The 15,634-nt window shown below is 36.6% G+C and overlaps 1 protein-coding gene across 3 annotated transcripts; it reads right to left on the bottom strand.

The window, feature by feature from the left end:
- Positions 1-15,629, bottom strand: RAB36 (RAB36, member RAS oncogene family). 3 transcript variants are annotated; one of them, XR_011729712.1, is made up of 13 exons: positions 15,452-15,510; positions 14,942-15,099; positions 12,659-12,815; positions 11,822-11,906; positions 10,816-10,904; positions 8,053-8,118; positions 7,084-7,185; positions 5,990-6,054; positions 5,336-5,387; positions 3,860-3,941; positions 3,246-3,395; positions 2,591-2,710; positions 1-2,363 (listed from the first exon to the last, which is right to left on the bottom strand). XR_011729712.1 is itself a non-coding variant. In XM_071763241.1 (13 exons), the coding sequence occupies exons 4-13, from the start codon at positions 11,888-11,890 to the stop codon at positions 2,299-2,301; spliced, it is 801 nt and encodes a 266-aa protein (XP_071619342.1). In that variant the 5' UTR covers positions 11,891-11,906; positions 12,659-12,815; positions 14,942-15,099; positions 15,612-15,629; the 3' UTR covers positions 1-2,298. The 3 variants fall into 3 exon arrangements, 2 of the variants coding, with proteins under 2 accessions (XP_071619342.1, XP_071619341.1); XM_071763241.1 differs by lacking the exon at positions 15,452-15,510 and adding an exon at positions 15,612-15,629 and having other exon boundaries at positions 3,246-3,336; XM_071763240.1 differs by having other exon boundaries at positions 3,246-3,336; positions 15,452-15,499.
- Positions 15,630-15,634: the final 5 nt, after the last annotated feature.

Here is a 15,634-nt window from a genome sequence, read left to right as displayed (position 1 = left end):
TTAAGTCATGTTTCTCTACTTGTTCCTATTTCTTATCAAATTAAATGAGGTGGGTGGGAGGGATGGCAAAAATTTTCAGAATATTTTCAGTCCAATGGACAGATTTATTAAAAATGTCTATTTTCTCAGCACCTCAAATCTGGCCAGTCCTGTTACAATGTTTTCCAGACACCATTGTTTCTGTAATGACTGAATGAATATCTTGAGAAAGTGTAACTTGTAACTGCCCATAGATTTTCTTCTTTCTCTGCATTTAAATGAGTTGCAGAATAAAATTTAGAGCATTACAGATGTTCCACTTGTCTTTTATGCCAGTATAGCATGTAATGCTGGATTTGAATCCAAGATGTATGGCATTATAAGGTGTTGATTTCTGGAGAAGTCTTTCTGTTGTTCCATTTTAATTCCTTTGCTTATTCTTTCATTTGAGTGCTTACACTAATTTTGAAGGATAATAAATCTGTATGGTTCAGTGCAAGCAAAGTATTTATAGTATCTCATTTATCTTTAGAGAAATATCACTAGCTAGGTACTCAGAACTAAATATTAGAATTCAGGAAGATACTGGAAAAATTAGAGGGAAATAAACTGAGTGCATTTCTTTTTCACTTTTGTACTTTTGCAGTTTAATTCCAAATAGCATACTTAGTGATAGCAATACAATTTCACTGACAAAATCTTTATTACATTAATTTCTGACAACATCATTTCTCAGTCAAATTTTTGGAGAAGTCATTTGTCAGCAGGAACAACTTTTAAACAGGAATATCTTTTGGCATCAGTCAGTGTTGCCCAAAGAGCAGAAGAGCATTGTAAAGTTGCTTTACTTCAAAGAAATTCAGTGATACCCAGAGCCAGGCTCTCCACACAAAACAATGACTGATTTCTAAAGAACCAGTTGCACAAGGTAATCTCAAAGGGTATTTAAAAAGGCAAAAGTGGGTCAAGGTCTTTTTTGATCCAGCCAGCACACCAAGTTACATACAGCAACATGTCCAGAGAGCATGTTGTACTGTAAGCACTCAGTAATGACACCAGTGACATCCCCATGTGGCAAGTGCCTTAGGGCTTGGCAAGCACGTGCCCACTTTGGAGAACTCCATCATTTCCCAACCTTCTAAACCCCCCCACACTTGCAAGTCTCTTAACAAGATGACAAACTCCACTTTTACTGGTTTTATTAAGCAGTGGAGCAAACTGCTCCTGCCATCTAGTGATCACATTATCTTGTCCAGTAGAAGTAGATAAAATGACTAAGAGTTAAGGAGTAGTATTGAATCTAACCTTACCAGCTCAGGGTTCCTACCACAGACAGGGATAAACAAGTTCATGACTGAGACTGCACATGGCTCCAGAATTATGCTACATTACTACAAACAAACAAACAAACAAAAGTTAGAATAAAATGAAAATGTCATTACTCTTAGCAATAAAGTAGTACTGCAGTGTAGACAATGAAGATAAATTCAGAAAAAGATTCTGCAGCCTCCTTGGAAGATGCAACATATGAAATTAATTTTTTCTATGGCATGCACCACCAATGGTTCTGAACCTACTGTTCTTCCTTATTCAAGAGAGTGGAAAAGAACAGTATTCTTATCTGGTAACATTTTCAAAATATTAGACAACTGAGATAAAACAACAAAGGTCCTACCTGGACTTCTCCAAGGCATGGAAATTACTTGAATATTGGACTCTGATTCTCAACTGGAAAATGAAAAATAATTTTCCTGAACGGAGAAACCACATGGAAAATATGTCATCTGTATTTGTGTACTCCATACCTGTTATTTTACAAGACTTCTTTTGGAACAGTTTTAAAATATTTGGAACTGGTAAAAGCAAGTTATACTACTTTATAGTATGATCTTAAAAAGGCAAAAAGATATGGAGAGCACCCTTTATTCTTAACTGCCATTTTTTTTCTACTCCCATGAGGAAGCAACTTCACTATCTAAGATTTCTTGAGAACTATCAAAGAGCAGCACACTAAAATTACATAACTTTTGACTGTAACTGTTTCTGGCAGACAGCTGAACACATTGCACTGGCAATGTCTTTCTGCATTAAGACAAGGATGTTATATTTCCACTACACAGAGAAAGGTTTACATAACAATTGTACAATCCTGCACAAGTGAGCCTGCAGGGCAAGGAAATTCTCAGAAATGAAGTTTGGATAACTTCATCCTCCCTCACTTCCAAAAACAAAAGTTTTCATTTCTGGTTTGAGAGCTTTCATTGTTGCAGGTGCTCTGTGCTGGACTACAGAGAATCACAGAGCTTGCAGAAACACTTGTTAGCAGCAGTTTGTGCTAACTTGAGTCTTGCCTTCTGGGATTTCCAACATGTTCTTTTCCAGTTCTGTAGAAACAAAAAAGTTATAAAATCAGTAAGAAATTATACCATCCAATACTAAGAGTAACAAAAGCTGGATGCAGCCCCAGTCATTCCCATGTGCTACAACTCAGATAGAAAATGACATGAAAATGCTCACAGGTGTTTGAAACAGGCTTTAAAGCTTGAAAAACCTCCCCAGTTTATCAGACAGGAAACAAAATAATAGACACAAAAAGAAAAACTTAACATACTGGTGAGGCTTCCCACCCCAATTTGGGTCATGCACTCTGTAGTTTTCTCCATCTCCTTTATCATGGACTGTTCAAAGGCCAAGGCAGCAACTCGGGAAAATAACTCTTCAACATTTTCCCCTGGGAAACAGGACAGAAACTGTGTGTTTTTACAACTGAATATCAACACATGACTCAGCAGAATAAGCACACAGGTGAACAGATCAGTGCCCAATAGTGGGACAGAACAATCTGCCCTCTATTCTGATCAATGCACAGAGAATATCTCATTTTCTTAGTCTGGAATACTGTACCCTGTACTGTACCTTTATTTTTAGTCAGCAACAGAGAGAATTAGGTTTGTGGTATAATCTTTTTCCATTGCTAATGTTGAGTAACAGTGCACACGTGCATTTATGTAACTACCTATGAATTAAACATACCTAAGACATTGTGCAGAAGCTCAAGCACTCCTTTCCATGCACATGACAGTGGAAGCATACATACAAGTACTTCAATAAAACCAACCATTAGCAGACCTCAAGATTTCAATATTAAAGTGCAATATCAAAAAAATCCTGCACGAGACTTGGGGGATAAGGAACTTTACCTTCCTCCTACCTTAACACAAGCCTTTGTAGGTTAGTCTATTTTTACATCATTTGCATTTACTTACCTGTTTTGGCTGAAACTGACCAATATTCTGCCTGCATCTCATTGGCAAAGCGGATGGCATCCAGCTCTGTCCTTTCACACAGAGCATCTGACTGAGAAAATAAGATAATAACTTTAACATAAGTGTGTCTGGGCTATTACATATTGGTAGCTAGAGAAAGACAAACACAAGACAAATATTACAGCATGAGTGCATTATAGCCTGTTCTTCTGAAAATGCTCACAATTAAGCAAGAATTCTTCTCTCTTCCTGAATAATGAATGTAACATCCCATTAAAAAAACAAACAATAAAAAAAACCCAAACCTAAACCAAAATTAACACCAATCTTCAAGATCATTATGTACTCTGTTCTTTTGGGCACAAAAGTTTTTTTCTGCCTTCTCAGTTATTAGGTGTTTGGAAAATTGTCATGCAGAGAATGGAAATAGTATTTCACTATCCATGCAAGTGTCTTAAATTGGTTCAAATGTCCTTTCCTATTTACCTGTGATCTTCTTTATAAGTTATTCCCTCAAGATTTTTATCTAAACAAGATTGTGTACAACTTGTAAGGGAAACCTCTTGAGGAACAAGGAGAAATCTGGTTTCCTTATCTGCATTCAATTTACTTACCACCAGATCTTTTTTTGTTCCAACTAGAAAGATGAAGCTGGAATCTGGCTCATTCTCCCTCAGTGCATCTTCTAGCCACTGTCTGAAATACAAAAGAGAAGAGAGAGAATCAGTCAGAAGGACTGACAAGTACAGGAGAAAGTGACAGATAATAGGGTCACAAGAAAAGTGAGAGGATGAATTTATCTGAGAGTGTCAGAAGCCTTTTATTCTAGCCAGAAAGAGACCAGGAGCTATTCCAGCTCCTTTCAATACATGTCTTCCACAAACGAAAAGTTCAAACATGCCCACTACAGAGTGCAAATTCAACAATGATTTTAGCTCCCAGGGACAGTATTTATTTATCAGTATGATGGAGGGGGCAAAGTTTTGATTGAGATAAAGAATATAAAACCAAGAAGCAGAGTTAAAAATATGAGCATCATAGCAGATTAGATACCAACAGGAATACAGAAGAGTGAAATAATCTATTCAGCATTATAAAACAGCTCTCTATGAAGGCTGCATGATTCTTGTCTCACACGCTTTTATATTTTTGTTACTCTGGCAATCAAGTTCCTCTTGAGTCATCCAACACAAGCCAAGGAGGGAAGGGAGTACGTGTGTGTGAAATCATGTTCACAGGCTTCAATTATTTTCAGCCAGGAAGAGACACTAATATATATATTATTTTACAAAGTCCTATGTAAATGAGCTAAGTACCACAGTAGTACTCCAAGGAAATAGTCTCATACACATTCAAGTAAGACAGAGTACAGGTTGTAAAGAAACATGTACCTGCATTACAGTCAGAACAATGTGCTAGAAACACACACGTTCTGAGTTGGTGACAAGAATGTGTATCATAGTTTTATGTAGAATTTTGCAGCCTGCACTAAAAGCAGAACAAGTTTACTTATAAGAATTAGCATGATGTTGTAACCAAACCATTTCAAGTATCTGAGCCAGTAAGTTCACCTTTCCTACATATATTGTTTGTAATTTTCTCTCCTACTTTTGACAGCCTATCAACCAACAGAATCACTACAGAAACTAGAAAATCTTTTCAAGCTAGCAGTGCACTTAGAAAATAAGAGGCTCTTGAGACATTATGCATGAGATGCAACTCATCAATTTTAGCCTTTCTATCAGATGCCAACCTGTTATTCTGTGCAAATGGAAAAAAAATAGAACACTTTTGGGGTACACTTCACCTCTTCCTGCATCCCTGGTTTTGGAGGGCTCAAGCTTTTAACTGAAGTGCCTTTCTCTCTCCACCGACTACAAAGGAAGTCAAGGCTAAGTAGTTCAATTTTGTATCTTTGTTTTCTTCAGAAAAATCCCACCCTATGTCTTCAAACAAGTGTCTATCTTTGTTTCTTAACTCAACAGGAAATACACTCATGATCCAGAAAGTTCTCAGCAACTACAGGCTATCCAAGGCAATTAAACCTGCTGTAAAAGATTTAAAGGCTAAGCCAAAATACAAAAACTTACTTGGTATGATCCAAAGTCTGGATATCAGCCAGATCAAACACTGTTATTATAACTGCAGTGAAAGACAAGAATAGAAAAAAAGTAATTAAGTTAGAAAGTGTGTCAGAATTCTCTCCAACTCATCTCATTAAACAGAGCCAACATTTACATATAAAGTGTATAAAGTGCAAGAGCAGATTTAACACAGAGCAACTTGAAAACTCCATTTTACTTAATTTTCTGTCTTCTCTAGCACATAAGACTGAAGTGCTCAATCTTCCACTTTAGTCTTTACCAGTCTGCAGTGCTGTTACTGCAGTCTGTAGTGCTATTACTCCTCTTATTTCGGCACCACTTTGATTCCTGCATAAATTCTCTCTTAACAAAGGGAATGACAGAAGTATCCACTTCTAACTTCAGCAATAATCTTATCCAAACCCAAAATCTTTTTCCCCTAGATACAAGTGCCAGTATTTATCCTGGCTCCATTCGGGGCTTGCAGGTGCAACAACATATCAATTCATGAGCTTTTTAGTCCCTTCTCTCCAGTAACAGACAACCCATTCCTCCATACTGTGTCTACAGGTCCCTTTCCAAGGAGCACATATGCATATATGTTTCCATATAAAGTGAAACCTCCTGTCACAGCCAGGGTCAAATTAATATTGTTCTCACCCTCTGCTCCTCTGTAGTAGGCAGATGCAATGCACTTGAACTTTTCCTGACCTGCTGTGTCCCATCTGTGCAATGGGAGAAAAAAGGAAATTTCAGGTTAATGAAACCCAGGGTAACCTGAGTAAATGCACTAATGAAGGAGCAGACTGGTACAAGTTAGAGAAGAATGTGATACCAGAGAAGTGTTATCAACTGGAACATGTTATTCATTAACTACTGATAGAAATATGGTAAAGCTCTATTACTGAATGAAAACACTTGAACTTGGTTTTTATGTTTGGTTTTTTTTTTAAATACTGATAGTTTTGGAGACCCAACTGAAATATTTGTATTCTACATGGTAATAGCCTTTTCTTTAAGTATTTTTTCCTCACGTATGACACTTGTATGTATTTCTAGGGCAATCTGATTTTGAAAATTTTCTGTGCTAATATTAACTAAATCATGTATTACCCCATATTAGAATCTTGCAACTGCTAGATCTATCTGTCCATAAATGACAAATCAGAGACCTACAGCTCTGTCCACCACACACTCATGACACCACTGAAGAAAATCACAAAACCATTTCTTATTAATGAACATGATATGCAGTCCTCTTGACTGCTGCTTGCACTAGAGAGGTTTGGGTTTTTGTTAGAACCTAGAACAATCAGGCATGGGTACTTCCAAATTTATCTCATGCAGAAGTCTCTCAGCAAGAAGAAGCACTAATGCTTATCACATGGAAATTTTCTACCCAGCCACTGAAGATTCTGCAGGTAATGCAACCTGACTTTTAGTAGCTCATGAACATTACTGCATCAGCTGGCAAAATACTGACACATTGGTCTACATTTTTAGAGAGACTCAAGTTCCAAAAGGATAGTGCCTGGCAAAATTATTTTTTAGTGAGAAGAAATCCATGACACTAAAATTTTTAGTAAAACTTCAATTCCAGGTACAGAACCTGTTTTTCAGATCACACTATTCTTTGTGTAATTTTCTTATTTTTTTAAAAAAAAATCCCTATTTCAATAGAGCCTGCAGCAATTCAAGAGATTGTACAGGAGATTGTACTCTGTGCAATTCTTAACCACACTGTTTCAACTTACATCTGCAGACTGTATGGCATTCCAATTATTTCAAAACGTTCAATTTCAAAATCCACTCCAATGGTTGCCTTGTAGTCTCTGTCAAAATTACCTTTACAAAATCTGCAATAAAATAAACAGGCACTTAGCTTCAAATAAATGCAAAACTAACACTATCTGGGGTGAATTTTTAAAAAGTGATATACTGGATAACAAGGTAGGGAGCATATACATCTAATAAACTCTCAGGATGAGATGCGAATCAGACCAAAATATCTTTGGACTGTCAAGGAAGATACAGTATTTTATAGCTTTCCTTACAAGGAAATATATTTTTCTGTAAAAAATAATGACCAAAATGATTAAAAAATGGGATAAAAAGCTTACCATATCTACTTAAGAACATGGAAGAAATAAAGAAACAACAAACATAGACAGAACGCTGTCCTGGTGATCATTACCTAAAGAAATTCAGTGATCTGTTTACTGGACTTAGATACAAAAAGAATAAGAACTCTTTTAAACATCCACTAAATAATCAGTTAACAATTTTTAAGGCATTCTGCCTTTATCTTTCTTATAAAATAAGGTAGGTGGAAAAATTGAGCTTCCTCTACAGTTTCAGAGCTCTAGAAATTAGTCCCCACACAATGATGACTTTAAAATGTTTCAGCAAACAATCCTACAAGTAAGGAAAAAACATGAAGCCAAGACTCAGACACTGGAAAGTTTGTGGAGGATTGTTTTTGTTTTTTTTTTTTTTTTCTTTACCTTCTGTTTGTTTAGCCTTTAGCCTGGCTTTCTCAAGGAAACACTTTCATATTTGACTGGATAAAAATAGTTGAGAATATAACAAACGTTGACTGAAGTGCCAGAGCATGACTTTCAAATGAGAACCACTAAGCACTACCCTGCATGGACAGGAATAGAAACATTACAGTGTTTATTTGAAAAGGGGAGAATCAAACTATCTGCTGGGATATTCTGTACCTGTTGATTAGGCTGGTTTTCCCAACATACAGGTCTCCTACCACAACCACTTTGGATATTTTCAGCCTGTTATAAATATTTGAAAACATTACATAGTTTTAGTAACAATTTCAACATTCTCTCTCCTAAAATTGTGATTTATATCCTTAAATTGCAGGCAATAAACACAGGTACCTGTTACTCCCATTCACCTAAATGCAGCTGTGCTTCTTAATTGTAAGAAAAAGGTGGTCACAAAAAAAAAGCAGAAAGAGCAGAAAGAGTCCATTTCTTACTCTGCATATTTTTTTTCTTAAGTATAATAAAATAAGACATAAATTCTATTCTACTAAAATTGCTTTGACTACAAATATATACACTTGGCAGTTTGCACACAAGATCATAGAGAATCTGTAATCATTTCATCAAAATTAATCATAAGTTTCTCATTGAGTTTAATACTACAAATGAATTTCTAAGTGTATAAAACCTTGGGTTTTTTGCTTATAAAACCTTGGGCAATTGCTTATAATAAAATAAACTAGTGTAAACTTGTTTCTGGGGAAAAAAAAAAACCCACATGGTTAGAGCCAATACATTTTCTGACTATCTGAAATAATATTAATCTGAAACTGGCTTCATACAAATAATCCTCTTTGCTCTGGGTCCTCCCACAGAGTACAGCAGATGGGCCTTAGGTGACTCAGCCTGCATTCTTAAAATTGAAATGCAGTGTATCTTTTAGGAGATACAGGTGGATAAGTGAATGTAAGTGTATTTGTTGTCTTAAACATGAATTGACATCTCCTGTGCACATGCTATAAAAACAGCTTAAGAGGTTTAATGTTCTCTGGTATCAAGCAATGGCTTTTTAAACAAATAAATTAATCTTCTACTGAATACTATTTCTGGTCATGCCAGGCTTCTGTGTGATGCTGATTCCAAATTACCTATTCTAAATAGTCCAAATATTGACTGGTAAGCTCCAAGACAAATATTTTGGGGGAAAAAAGAAAAAAAAAAAAAAAAAAAAAGGCATTTTGTGTGGAAGTCAATGCTGCCCAGGTGGCCACGGGACTCTAGGCTGCTGACATGTATCTGCCTGCTTAGCTGTTACTGATAAAATACTGAATAAAAAATTAATAAAATTAACAAGAGAAAAGCAAAAATGGAAGTAATGGTTTAGAGGTGTATGTTCCATTAATTCACACTGGAGCAAAACTGTCTACATTAGACAATTTAATACACTGATGGAATATCAAAAGTCTGAAACACAGCCATTAGCTACTGAATTTCTCAGATTACCTTTTCAATTGACAAAGAAATATTCCATTACTTGGGATAATGGAAAACGAAGATAATGGCTACTCCTGTCAAGCTTTACAATTACTGTACAAAACACTCAGTTGCCTGTCACTCTTATCCATGCCTCATCAAAAAGAATTTAAAAAAAATCACCTAATAATATCTCAAGAGCAGCAACAGTGAAAAGTTTTAATTTTATTCACAGATCTAAACGTAAAGCTTTTTAGCTATATTCAGTTACCAGAATAAATTAACTGAAGACCTGGTTTACTTTAAAATTAAAGGACAAATACATCTTGGTTACAGAGCAGGAAAAATGACTCAAAGGATATCTTGCTAACAAAAAAAGTCTGGACACCTGTAACAAATTTGCATGAAACTAAGTATGCTTCTAAAAAGCAGCAAACTCACTGGTGTCTCTCAGGGAGCCTACTATGGCTTCAGTTTTTTGGTATCAAGACTGTCTCATGAAATTAAAAAAAAGTTGCATTTAAAGATGGATATCATGACAAGTCTTGTGGAATCAGCAACTCCAGATTTGGAAGAATAGTAAGGTAATTGTCAGTATTCATAGAAACTCCACTCTGTGAAAGATCCTTTACACTGGAATACAGAACCACTACTCACTAAAGTATACAGCTATTTGCTCTAACTGAATAGTGGTGATTTCCAGCAGTTTAGCTTTCCTGCTTTCTTTCAGGAATAAAATTAGCACAAGTAGCAGTCCTGGGAGAGAGAGAGAAAATGTGAAAAACAAACAAACATTTAAAAGATTATTTCTATAGCATAAAACTGCTTATTTGGATTTTTCAATCTATTTATTTGTCGGAATTTTGCTCCATTTTTAAGGAAACATTTGAAAGAACTTCTCAGCTTGTATATTTCTAAAAGACTACAGCTAGATTCTTACATGTTTCAAACAATGTAAAACTGCTGTATGTTTAAATTCCCCCAAAAGCCTTTATTAACTGCTCATGTGGAATAGCAACAGAGAATACAGACAGGCTGGATCTGCCCTATTCCTTGTAATTGCTTTAGAATTTGGTTGGTCTGCTTGAGCTTCACATGCAAAAGTCAACATGAAAAGTCAATTGAACTAAATTCCTAGTTCAAAAGATTAAAGTTGCTAAACAACTATTTATTGCTAAGCAACTCCACTATTTTTTTCAACACTACTTATGCCAGCAGAAAAAGTATGTTTGACACTAATGGGAAGAAAAAGCACTTTACTAATTTACTGTGAAACAGGTTGGAGAACTCCCACATGCACCCTAAACATACTGGAGTGAGGCAGATAAGGAATGAAAGAAGAAAAGCCTATGAAAGAAGCAGGCTATGAAGATTTTAAATACTTTTTTCATAAAATACTTTCTTTTTGTAAAGGGAGGGTTAGACTAGATGGTCTCTCAAGGTCCCTTCTAACCTGTAAGCTTTTTTGATTCTGTGATTCATTGCACAGGTGGTTTATTATAAACTTACCCAGCTGTTCCAGTGCTCTGCTGACAAGCAGTCCTGACCTGTGGATGGAAGTGCTCTTTGAACTGCAGACAGGCCTCAGCTGTGTACCACTGAAAGTAGCAGAGAAGAGCTCCTGGAATGAACTGTGTGATGTCTACTTTGCTAATAATCAAATCAGCAAGGAAAAAATAGCTAAGATTCACTCAGGGAGTCTGTCTAGCTCATGGATACCCTGGCATAAGAAAAAGGCCAGCCTGGTTAGAAGGAAGTAAGGCTTCCTCAGTCATTTTGGCAAACACTCCTTTGGGCAGCACCATCAATTGACCACCTTTCTGAGTGCCAGCATCTGAGCACTTGCTAAACTTCCATGGTCAAACACACTTGCTCATCATTCCATACAGTAGCAAGTACCTTAAATTATCCCAGTAATCTGAGACATGTAAGAGAAACACAGATGGGAACATGCTACCAGTAAGTATTTTAGATCTTTCAGATTTTAGATGTATGAAACACTATTTTTCCTATTAGTTTTTAATTAGGCATTACTTAAAAATTAGGAAAATGTATTTTGTCATGAATTTGCTTAAAATAACTGCGGTAGTTTACATAAAATTAAAAAAAAAAAAAAAAAAAAAAAAAAAAGTGGCCAAGATCATGCACAGAAAAAATGCTAACTCTCTTAAAAAGATCATTTGAACAACTGAAAGAAACATCAGGATCATTCCTGGTCCTTCCTCATCCTTAGTTCTTCTATCACACTTCAAGTACAAAACTCTCTGGGGACATGAGTGATCTTTTCTGCCTGTTTATACAGTGCTGTCTAGTGTATGACTAAGGTTCCTATACAAACAGAAAATTAAAATTGCCTCAAAAATGAGGTCACATTCACCTTTGAAATAAATCCTTAAATAATTCGTAATTTTAGCAGAAGACAACTGTACTTAAACTTAAAATACTATTAGGACAAGGGAAAGACAGCTCAGTGTAGCAGGTGCCACAAACTATGACCAAGATAAAGAATGCTTACCTTGGGAAACTTGGAGATTATTCTGTCCCTACTCACGGGGGGAACCAAATCCATTAGGTTGGCCTTCATCCTCCAAAGAGAAATTCTACCAGACAGGAGACACATGAAGAGAAACATAGTATTCAGGAATTACCTCAAAAGGGGGAAAACATGATCAAGAAAAAAAACCAAAAAAAGCCAGTTCTTATAAACTCAATTTTTTTTGTTGTTTGTTTGCTTGTTTTGGTTTGTTTTGTTTCAATACAATTGGCAGTTCTTTTACTTTATATGTGTTAAAGAAAAACAAGCTTCTGAAGTAAAATGAACCTCTTTGGGGTGCATAGCTGTAGCAGCAAGCAGTGGCTTTCTGAAACTACAGGGCATCAACTCTAATTCCATGGGAGGGCAAAGAATTGTTCACTTAATTCAACAGAAGTTCTTGCAGTTTACTCTTCAAAGAATTTTGCAGTCTTTAATTTAAAAATCTTGCTCATTGTTTGAAATGCCTCTGCACTAAGCTCATTAATAAATATTAAGGGATACCAGATTTCATTTGGTCAGAAGAAAGGAGGAAAGATGAAGCTGCCACATTTCTTGGCACAACATCAAACTTCCATCCAAGATCAGCTCAGAAAGAATTAAATCAGCAGATAGTCTGACTTGGAAAAAAATAATGTTCACATGAAAATCACAAATGCATTTAGCTATCCCACTTGAGACAGACCAATTTGGTTATGCAATGAAACCTCGTGGGTTGTTGGGGGAGGGGACCTTTAATAGGGTACCAATTTCTTACTGGCATTCAAAAGAATGTTTCTAATAAGAACGTTCATCATGTAGCGAAGTGTAAGGAAGGACTCACCGCGCAGCAGCTGATGCAGCAGGATCCCAGCCACACAAACAGCTCAGCCTGCTGCTGCGTGGCCATAGCAACAGGCTTGAAACAGCTCCCTTCCTCCCCTTCTCTTACAGCTTGGGAAGGCGGAGTTGCAGTAATTCAACTATACACAGGGTCCTGGTTTTAAAAAACAAACTGGTTTTAGTGACCATACAGATTCCCTTGATCAGAAACTGCTCCCTAATTAAAACCAACGATCTCCTAATGCTGTATAGGAAAACAGTTTCATTTTTAAAAAGGTGGTTTGTATATACGGATACAAAGAGCAAGATTAACCCAGCAGACAAGAATCTAAAGGAGTGGGGGACTGCTACATTGCTAATGTTCAGCACAGAAGCAATGATTAAGAAACTCCAGAGGGACGTTTTTTCAGAATTTCAACTTGATTTCATTTCAGGTTTAGTGTCAGGATGTGCATGGCATCAACGAAATATTCTGAATTATATAAATGTCTTCCTAGTCATTAGTGATCTTGCTTTCTAACATAAGAAACACTAAAGACAAGGAATAAGAAACCACATAGCTCTTTGATATTGTCTAAGTATTGTTAATCAACTCATTAGTTCAGACAGCATTTAGCACGCGAGACTGTAATTTATAATGCTAGAAGATTTTGCTATTTATTTAATTACATTTAAATTTCCAAATTTCAGTACAAAAGGAAGCTCCCTCATTGTAATATTCATATTTTTTTAAATGATGAAACAGGTTTGGCCCTCTTAAGAACCAGGAGAGAAGCCTCAGCCCTTCCTGCAGCAGACTAAAAATTCTACAGGACAACTCAATATGGACAAGGAACTATAAACAGTAAGTAAATATGTAACAAAACAAGCAACAAACCAAACCCTACAGTTGTGTTTTACAATCACACGCTAAGAATAATGCTTAATAAAATTGCTAGTCCACTACTCAGAATTAATGTATTTTCTCTTTTGTGAGACACTTCACTTCAGGCACTCAGGTAATCTCAATAATAATGAAACACCCACTTCTCCCCAAAGAATCCAGTTTGCAGCTGATGGGTTATTTACCAAAGAAGGTGACATTACAGACTTATTTATTACCATATGCATAGTTCTATTTATCACGGTACTTGTGACATTATAAAATTAGAGAGACTAAACCTTTTTTTATGGTGTGCTCCTGCCCTTTTGCCAAGTTAATATTGCCAAAAAAGCATCCAAATGTCATAAAAAAATAGTTCTGAAAACAAAAAGGAAACCCCTGCCAGCTAGTAAGGTTTTCAAACACTAACTTGCTCTCTCCACATTCTCCCACTTCTTGTTCAACACATCCTAAGCATGTAATAACGATGTGTCTCCTATGGCTCTTTCACAAATTAAGCTAAAAAAAAAAAAAAAAAAAAATTAACTCAACAATCAAAGTGATACCAAAGTCCAGGAGGGACCAAGGCAACCAAACAAACATTTTAAAACTGGGAGGCCATCAGCACTTTCATTTAGCATATTTAATCTAAATCTTACGCACAGAAATATAAACTACCTTATCAAATCAACAAATTAGCCACACCATTGGAGGAAAAAGGTAAATTATTTAAGAGATACCAAGTTGCTAAAAGTAGTGAGAATTATTAGTCCCAAGATTTATGCTTTCTCTTCTGAGAGAGCTGAAGGGCATTCAGTCACCAGGGAGGACTAGGAATATAGTGTCTCCATGGCACCACAACCCTCCTTACATCAATGTTGCTGGAACAGAATTACCAGCAGACTCTGTAGGTAGACAATGATCTGAGGAAGGTATCCAGAAGCTGTTCATAAAATAATTTCATGTCACGAACACTAAAATCAGTATTCCAGATTATGATGAAGGACAAGAGAAAAAACTCACACCACAAGGACTAGAGACAGCACTGAAGGACAGGTGCCTTAACTTCACCCACCCATTCTAAACTGAGAAATGTTCACATTCTACTGAAAATAGGGTGAAACTTTATGAATATATAGTTAGTGGAAGTCTAATCAAAATCAGGAAAATAATGCCTACTTTAAATAATCTGCTCTAAAGGGCTGCAGAAAAATTAATCCTTTCAGGAAAATACTTTTTAAACTAGTAACTTTTCTTTTATGGATTTTGAAGATCAACAAACCAGAAGCTATTCGTGTTTTATTTTAATCTGGTTGATCAGAATGACTTTGGCTTCGTAAAATCCAGTTTAAGAACTTTGATTATCATAATTGTCACTCAGACATAATGAAAAACACCTCAATGACTTCTCTATTTACACAAAGAACCTTTCATATCACAAGCTGTTCAGAGGGTTGTTTTTCTGATGTTTTACCACATCTGAGAATCCAGAACACCCTCCAGTTGTACTAACAACGTTGCAATGATACACTCTCCCCATCCTCTGAACAGCACCATACTTTGTACTAGATTCATGCTGAAAAAGATGGCACATCTTTAATTACAGTTATGTGAAACTACTTGATGACATGGGAAGCCTCTGCTATACATTCTAGCTGTTTACAGCGACATTCTGGAGACTAGGAAAGCAAACCTAGTCCAACACCACGAAGCTCCCTTCATGCCCTGTACCTCAAGGAACTCCCCTGCTGACCTCTGCCATCAAATCCACCACCATTTTGTCCAATCTGAATTTTTTTCAATTTTGTTGAAATTACTTTGAAAAACGGGCGTGGGGGACAGAGCCACCCTCCACGCTTTAGCAGAGAAACGAGGTAAAACGGCCTCCTCATTGCAAGCCCATGACAGCATTACCCCCATTTCCTCACACTCTCCCTTCCCTGAGGGGCCGCGCCTCAGCTCCAGCTCCCGCCGCTCTCCACAGCAGCGCTCCGACTGCCGCGCAAGCAGCGACCCCGGCTCCGTATTCACCAACTACGCCACTAACGTTACTGCCCAACAAGCATCACCGTCAAACGCGTGGCTTACGCTGTTGGCGCAGGGGAGACTCA

Source organism: Heliangelus exortis, chromosome 19 (genome assembly GCF_036169615.1).
Source record: "Heliangelus exortis chromosome 19, bHelExo1.hap1, whole genome shotgun sequence".
NCBI classification, from domain to species: domain Eukaryota; kingdom Metazoa; phylum Chordata; class Aves; order Apodiformes; family Trochilidae; genus Heliangelus; species Heliangelus exortis.
The sequence above is the reverse complement of the archived record's forward strand: the minus strand, read 5'-3'. Positions and strand labels throughout refer to the sequence as shown.

Coding starts and splice junctions, on each gene's coding strand:
- RAB36 (XM_071763241.1), bottom strand. CDS start 11,890: ATGAAGGCCAACCTAATGGATTTGGTTCCCCCCGTGAGTAGGGACAGA. Junction 10,905..11,821: donor TAATCTCCAAGTTTCCCAAG/GTAAGCATTCTT, acceptor TGCTACTTTCAG/TGGTACACAGCTGAGGCCTG. Junction 8,119..10,815: donor CAGAGCACTGGAACAGCTGG/GTAAGTTTATAA, acceptor TATTTATAACAG/GCTGAAAATATCCAAAGTGG.